Source organism: Camellia sinensis, chromosome 1, assembly GCF_055761805.1.
Source record: "Camellia sinensis isolate YWXY chromosome 1, ASM5576180v1, whole genome shotgun sequence".
Lineage (NCBI taxonomy): Eukaryota > Viridiplantae > Streptophyta > Magnoliopsida > Ericales > Theaceae > Camellia > Camellia sinensis.
The window spans coordinates 241,615,248-241,623,204 of record NC_138961.1 but is presented as its reverse complement, the minus strand read 5'-3'; the positions used below and the strand labels follow the sequence as shown (position 1 = coordinate 241,623,204).

At 36.0% G+C, this 7,957-nt stretch overlaps 1 protein-coding gene across 1 annotated transcript; it reads right to left on the bottom strand.

Moving 5' to 3' along the window:
* Positions 1-6,297: 6,297 nt before the first annotated feature.
* Positions 6,298-7,669, bottom strand: LOC114292795 (uncharacterized). Its single transcript, XM_028236811.2, has 2 exons — positions 6,771-7,669; positions 6,298-6,655 (listed from the first exon to the last, which is right to left on the bottom strand). Exons 1-2 carry the CDS (start codon positions 7,514-7,516, stop codon positions 6,553-6,555), a joined length of 849 nt encoding a protein of 282 aa, XP_028092612.2. The 5' UTR covers positions 7,517-7,669; the 3' UTR covers positions 6,298-6,552.
* Positions 7,670-7,957: the final 288 nt, after the last annotated feature.

The following is a 7,957-nucleotide window of genomic DNA, read 5'->3' as shown; positions in this document are numbered from 1 at the left end:
TCGCCTTAAGCAGCAGTGCGCCAGGGCGCACCCTCCCCCTTATGGACTCAGCGTCCTCGCTGAGGAACGCCGAGGTTTGCCCCACCACCGACACTGGCTCTGATACCACTGTAACGTCCCCAGCACCAAGTGATATTGTCCGCTTTAGGCCGGGTTATTGCCGAAGCATCACCTCAGCTCCTTACGACTTTGTTTTTTCCTGGAAAAGGCCTCACTTGGGGGAGGGAGGTTCGTAGGCTTATAAGGCACTACCTCTGCTCCAACCTAATCGATGCGGAATTCGTCTTACGGAGCAGTACGCCAGGGCACACTCTCCCCCTTATGGACTCAGCGTCCTTGCTGAGGAACGCCGAGATTTGCCCCACCACCGACACTGGCTCTGATACCACTGTAACGTCCCCAGCACCAAGTGATATTGTCTGCTTTAGGGCGGGTTATTGCCGAAGCATCACCTCGGCTCCTCACGGTTTTGTTTTTCCCTGGAAAAGGCCTCAGTTGGGAGAGGGAGGTTCGTAGGCTTATAAGGCACTACCTCTCCTACAACCTAATCGATGTGGGATTCGCCTTAGGGCGCAGTACTCCTTAAGGCGAATCCCACATCGATTAGGTTGGAGGAGAGGTAGTGTCTTATAAGCCTATGAACCTCCCTTCCCCAAGTGAGGCCTTTTCCAGGGAAAAACAAAACCGTGAGGAGCCAAGGTGCTTCGGCAATAACCCGGCCTAAAGCGGACAATATCACTTGGTGCTGGGGATGTTACAAAATAAGTATTTAGTAAATGTAAATATTATATTTTATAACTTGTAAGTGAGGTATTTACTTACCAATAAGACCATCACACATCCGGAGACTTTATCGATTTGGTTCATGTTGCTTGCTATTGATTATGTGAGCTATTGTTTCCCTACGCCACACCAATCATAAAACTTCATTTTGTCAATATTCTCGATATATTTCATGAACCCCCAATCGATTGTAGTCCCAGTATCCGGACATAACAAAAGCAAACAAATCAAGAGGCACACAAGTCTGATAACATCTTTTCTATCCTTCTTGTTGTTGCTTCTCAAAAGTTTGGTTATCAACTTTTGGATTGATGCACTTGTCATTCTACTCTCTGTTATTTTCCTTGTTTTCACCATATATATCTCATTTTTTCTTCCATATGCAAGATTAATCTTCTTTTGTCCACATGTAATCCCAAAAATCAACTTAAAGTCTTTTCTTTTCAACTTCAGCTTCTTCCCACCAATTTCCCACCAATTTCAAATGTGGTTCCATCCATTTGGTAAGTTTGCAAGATTTTTGCAACCACATCATCATATTTTATTGAATCTGTTTTTTGCGTCTTTTTCTTTGACAAAATGTCAACTAGAAGGAAGAAGGGAATCTTTTTCAAATTTTGGAAATGCTCATTTCCAAGTTTTGTCACATTGAAGAATTTGATGAGAGATTGCATGTTTGAGCAGTAAACATACTTTGCTTCATGACAATTGTCATGAATTTGTTCAGTTCTTGTTTTTCGCAGTACACATACTTTGCTTCATTGTCATGAATTTGTTCAGTTCTTGTTTTTCTTCCCTCTATTTTCTTCTTGCCTTTTGGTTTGTGTTGCTTAGGTTCTTGTTTCTTTTGTTGGGGTTTGCTTTTTGTTGTTTTTTTTTTATGTTTGCTTGTTGTTTCTCTTGTTGCTGTTTTCTTTTTGTTATCTTGTAGCTTTTTGTGTCGTTGTTGTCTTTCTTTTCTCGCTTTTGTCTTTTGCAGTTAAAGATCTTGTTTCTAGCCTAGATAATCTCTTACGAGAACTCGCAACATCTATATGAAAGAAGGATATCAATGAATTAGGCAAACCATGCAAAATTTATGGATATACGACAAAATTTATCAGTTAATGAAGCAAAGAAAGGTTATACACTGATAAAACTTGAATATATCTATAATTCCTCTGGTTTCATTTTATTAGCTAGCAAACAAAATAATTCAAACAATCAAATAAGAATAAGAAGAATTATGAAAATTAAGCAAATTTATCACTGCATAGAAAAAGTTATGGATGTATGACAAAATTTATCACCTAAGGGAAATTTATCAGTCAAGTAGGTGAACTAAGGAAAATTTATCACTGAATTAGGCAAATTAAGTAAATTTATCAGTGTGAGCAAAAATTTATCCCTGCGTAAGAAAATCTAATATTCGTTTAAACAAAACAAAGGTTATGAATGCACACAACAATATGTTTCAGATTGTGCAAGGATAAATTTGCCAATTGTTGTCCTAGATGTGTGATGTTCTATTTTGCAAATCTTCGAATTGCGTTCTTGTCATTTGGTTTGATGATGCTAGTATGCTCGCATATCCAATATTTTTGATGACAAAAAAAAAAAAAATTGTTATAAATTATTTTTTAGTAACCGTAACTATTATATCTTATAACTTGTAAGTGAGGTATTTACTTACCAATAAGACCATCACACATCTGGAAACTTTATCAATTTGGTTCATGTTACTTGCTATTGATCTTGTGAGCTGTTGTTTCGCTGCGCCACACCAATCATAAAACTTCATTCTGTCAATATCCTCCATATATTTCATGAACCCCCAACCGATTGTAGTTCCAGTACCCAGATATGACAAAAGAAAATAGATCAAGAGGCACACAAGCTTGACAACATTTTCTATATCCTCATTATTGTTACTTTTCAAAAGTTGAGTGATCAATTTTGTGATTGATGTCCTTGTCATTCTACTCTCTGTTATTTTCCTTCTTTTCACCATATCTATTTCATTTTTTCTTCCATATGAGAGATTCATCTTCTTTTGTCCACATGTAATCTCAAAAATCAGCTTAAAGTCATTGCTTTTCAACTTCAACTTCTTAGCACTTATTTTGAAAGTTTCTCCATCCATTTGGTAAGTTTGCAAGATTTTTGCAACCACATCATCATATTTCATAGAATCTCTTTTTTTCACCTTGTTTTTACTCAATATATCAACTAGAAGTGAAAAAGGAGTCTTTCTCAATAGTGCCAAATGTTCCTCTCTGAGTTTTGTTGTCTTGAAAAACTTGATAAGAGATTGAATGTTAGAACGGTAGACATACTTTGTATCATTATCATGTATCTATTCAGTCCTAGTTTTTCTTCCATCAACCTTTTTCTTCCCTTTTGCTTTGTGGAGCTATGTAGTTTGTTTCAGTCGCTGCTGTTTAGGCTCCCCATTGTCAATGTTAGATTCACATTCAACTTCTAATTGATTTTCACTCTCATCTATTGTTGGTTCTATAACACACTCAACTTTGTCAATCTTTTTCTTCTTTGAGAAACTTGTTTCTCAACGACGTAATCTTTTACAATGACTGGGAACATCTGTACAAAAACATCAAGCATGAACATTGAAGATTAAGAAGAATTTATTGCTGAATTAGGCAAACTAAGAAGAATTTATCACTCAATTATGCAAATTAAGCAAATATATAACTGTATAGTAAAGTTTAGATTCCAAATTGCAAAAGAATATCAAGTATCATGATGAAGATGAAAATGACTGATAATTTATCACTCAATGAGGCAAAGTAAGTAAATTTGCCATTGTATAGCAAATTTTATCACTCAATTAGGAAAATTAAGCAAATTTATCATTGTTATAGAAAACTTTATTACTGAATTAGGCAAAGTAAGCAAATCTATCATTGTATAGCAAATTTTATCATTGAATTAGCAAAAGTAAGCAAATCCATCATTGTATAGCAAATGAACATGATATGATTATTATGAAGTTGAATATCACTGATAAATTAATACTGTATGGTACACATTGAAAATAGCTTCAAGTCGAATTTTATCACTTAATTATAGTTATGAAAGAAGAAGGGAAGCAAATCCATCATTATAACAAATTTTATCACTCAATTAAGCAAATTAAGCAAATCTATCATTGTTATAACAAATTTTATCACTCAATTAGGCAAATTAAGCAAATCTATCATTGTTATAACAATTTTTATCACTGAATTAGGCAAAGTAAGAAAATTCGTCATTGTATAGTAAATGTTATCACTAAATTAGGAAAATTAAGCAAATCTATCATTTTTATAGCAAATTTTATCATTGAATTAGGCAAAGTAAGCAAATCTGTCATTGCATAGCAAATTTTATCACTGAATTAGCAAAAGTAAACAAATCCATCATTGTATAGCAAATGAACATGAAGATATGATTATTATGAAGTTGAATCCCACAAATAAATTAATACTGTATGATACACATTGAAAATAGCTTCAAATCGAATTTTATCACTTAATTATAGTTATGAAAGAAAAAGGGAAGATGAGTACAACTCACATTTGATTGGCATGTTTGTTGAAGATGAACTAAACAGGGAGAGTAGATGTCCGAATCAGAATATAGATCGAAATGGTAGAAGATTTGCTGGGGATCTGTTCGGAATCGGTATGAAAACAGTTGGCGATTTCTTTGGAAACGATGGGAGATTCACCGAAAATCTCTTTGTTTGTTTTGGAAATCACCTCAGAATGATTTCCAAATCTTCATAGGTTCATCTGCAACAGAACCCTTGAAAAGGCGCGTGTGTGTCACGCACGCAGGGGAGAGCTCGTGACAACTTCTTTGCTTCACGCGTGTGTTGTGATATTGAGGGGTAAAATTGGAAACGGAAATAGGACAAGACTTGACTAGTATTAACCTATTTCCATAGGGCCGGCTGGTAAGTCCCCCTATAAAATATTAAATTTTTTTATTGTATTATTTTAGTTATAAAATAAAGTAGAAAAAATATAAAAGATAATATATATTTCACATTTTTTTAATGTTCTTTTTTGGATGGTCTTCCTCATCCTCAGGCATGTCTGACCTTTTGACTTTGAGACTCCATTCAGGATTGGAAGATGTGCTGCTAGACTAGATTATGCTGATGTTGATGTTTGCGGTACTCTTTCAGATGAGGGATTTGAATGCCATTATGATTCTACATGCCATGCCATACTGCGGCTGCCTCTTCACTGAAGAAATGCATACAGTCGGTTGATGTTATAAAGCCCTCCATTATGGAATGGTTCTCAACAGCACGTGAATCTCCTAACTCGCTAAAAGTGACAGCGTTTATTTCATTTATATATATTATATTAGCTTAGCTGAAACGGATTGAGTGTCCTACAAATCAATAGAATCTAGTTCGTTCGGATGATGTACTTGGAAGGAACATAGCCCAAGCTACCAGGCTGCTACTCTAGGTTCGCTTTGCTTCTTCAAGCTCTACCCCTTATTGAAAAAGAAAGCGCTAATGTGCCTTATATTATTAGTAAAGCAACCTTTTGCGCTAGGCGCTCACGTTTTTTGGCGGTGGGTGGCCATGAGACCTACTCCTTTTCGAATGAATCCCTCGCTTTCTGTGGACCGACCCGCTACTGAATGATTGCCCTCTAATCCAAGAGCCTATATTCCCGACATGGCTGGTTCAGTACCTCTATTCCTACCCGAAAGATATCCTAGAGGAGTCAAACCTGTTGCCTCTTTCCTCTGAGCTCGTTTTCTTGTAGTTTTCATTCCTCTCCTAGCAGCGAGTAGGAAGCTATCGGAGTAGTGTCCCATTTTTCAACCAAGATTCTTGTTATTTATTTTTGTAAGAGAAAGGGTCCGCTATCCTATCTCCTATATAATATAGGCAATCAGTGGTGGCCTGCTTATGCCAGCCCTTTTCCTCTTCCTTCGCTTCGCGTCTGCCTATCTATTATGAAGTAGGGAAATCAAAACCCTTTTCTACTTCTTACAATAAAGTAGAAAAAATATGAATGACAAAATATATAGAGAGAGATATTTATTTGTACTTCTTAAATTAGAATATTTATTAAAAATTATATTTATTTTACCATAAAATTTGTTAATGTTCCAAATTTAAATAATAAATAAAAGGATCTAAATAATTTGATATTTATTCAAAATAAAAATAAAAAGTAGTTGCTTATATCTATTGGGTTAAGTGGGAGATTTGGAACTTGAATTTTTTTTGAATCGGATTTGGAATAGCTAAATTAAGTCCGATATCAGGTCGGACTGGGCTTAAAATGACACATATCCTCTTATAATTAAAGCCCAGCCAGGCCCAAGATTTATGCACCCCCATATTAGAGCCCAGAGGTCTCTTGCCCTTGGATTCTGCAAAACAGAACAAAAAAAACCTTGAACAACATCCCTTGTTTGTTGAAATGAGCAAGCAAGGAATTTAAAGAAAGCTGTGAATCATTTGCATAGATGAGATCAGTTGTGCGTTACATGTATGCCAAGTTTGTCAGACAACTCATATGAACAATTTACATTTAATCAAATGTTGAAGAACCTTCATATACCTTATGAAAAGAAAGAAAGAAAGAAGAAGAAAAAACCTATTTACATCTCTTATTGATGAATGTAAATCAAATAGTCCGAAAATGTTCAAAATTATGGTATAAAAATACCCAAAAAACTGTCAAAACTGGAGGAAAGAAAGGGAAAAAAACTAGACATGAGATAAATATGTAATACTCTGTCTCTGCTATTGAATTAATTGACACTGGTGAGGCTGAAACATGCAGCAGCACTCTTTAGTTCGTTTTTCGACACATGCTCAATCGGTCGTGTTATATCCTTCCATGGTGATTCGCAGCTGCATATAAAAAAACATAATTAAACCCAAATAAAAACAACATTGTACATAATACCAGTTTTTTTTTTTTTTTTTTTGAAAGCAGAACAACCAAGAAGAAATCCAATTAATTTACCACGAGTCACAGGCTTCTTTCGATTCAATATAAGATTGTCTGTCATCAGCAATTGTATCGAACGGTATGTCATCATAATCAATCTCAATTTGCTGTTGAATTGGAAAAACCTCGGATTCAGGAATATTCAATTGGGATTGAATCCCAACATGATCAGTACCACTATTATTATAATTCGGATGTTGAATCCATAATCCTTTCACAATATCATCATTGGGTTCCACATAAACACCGTTATTCCCATTCATCACAAACTGGTTAGCATCCAAAGGCATCATCGCATTGGCCCCTGGCGAATGATGTTGAAGTACAATTAAACCATTGCCAGTCGAATTCATGCCTAATTGCAACTCAGACGAAGGAGGAAAGTGGTGATCGACGACTTGATTGTGACACTCTTCCCTGCAAATCACTAACCGAGCTTGAACATACTGAAGCTCTTCGACCGCTTGTACTAATTGACCGTAAAGATGGCGAATTATTCCACAACAACCATGAACAGGGAATTTTTCGCGCATGTCAGACTCATAAATAACCGATTTCATGGCCTCGTCTTTTTGATCTTGATTATCCAATTGCCTAAGTATCTTCATAATGTTGCAGACCCCGAAAAGGCGGTGAGAGTTTTGGAACATCTTGGGTTGGTTGGCTGGAAAATATGGAGCCAGAGGGCACTCCGAAGAGCATTTTCGCCGTTGGTATTTACACGCTGCACAGGCTTGGCTAGTGCCTCCTTTCACCGTCATGTTAATTTTGCAGTGCGTGCATTGCAAGTAAATGATAACAGATCGTTTTGAAAATCTAAAACAGTGATTCAAACAAGAAGAAAGAAAAAGAATACAGCTGTGTAGATCAGTACACGTGTGAGATCTGTTAGGATGAGAGTTACCCAGTTGAGATTTTGATAAGCCGAGTCATAGGGGAGATTTGTTTGAACTTTTAATTTTTGGATTCGGTGATTCGTTGCTGTTGGGTTGGACTTGTTTTTAACCAATGGGAATTGGTCACGTCATCAGACGAGGTTTTTTTTTTTTGGTACATCAGAATGCAGGTGGCTGAGATGAGGGGTTTTTTAGGTGTTGAAATTACAATTTGATGAAGTATGCTTTATATTTGGTTCACTGTGCTTGCGAAGTAGGTGAACAGGAACGTGTGAAAGTTCGTCGAGTCTTGACCGTTTCAAAGAA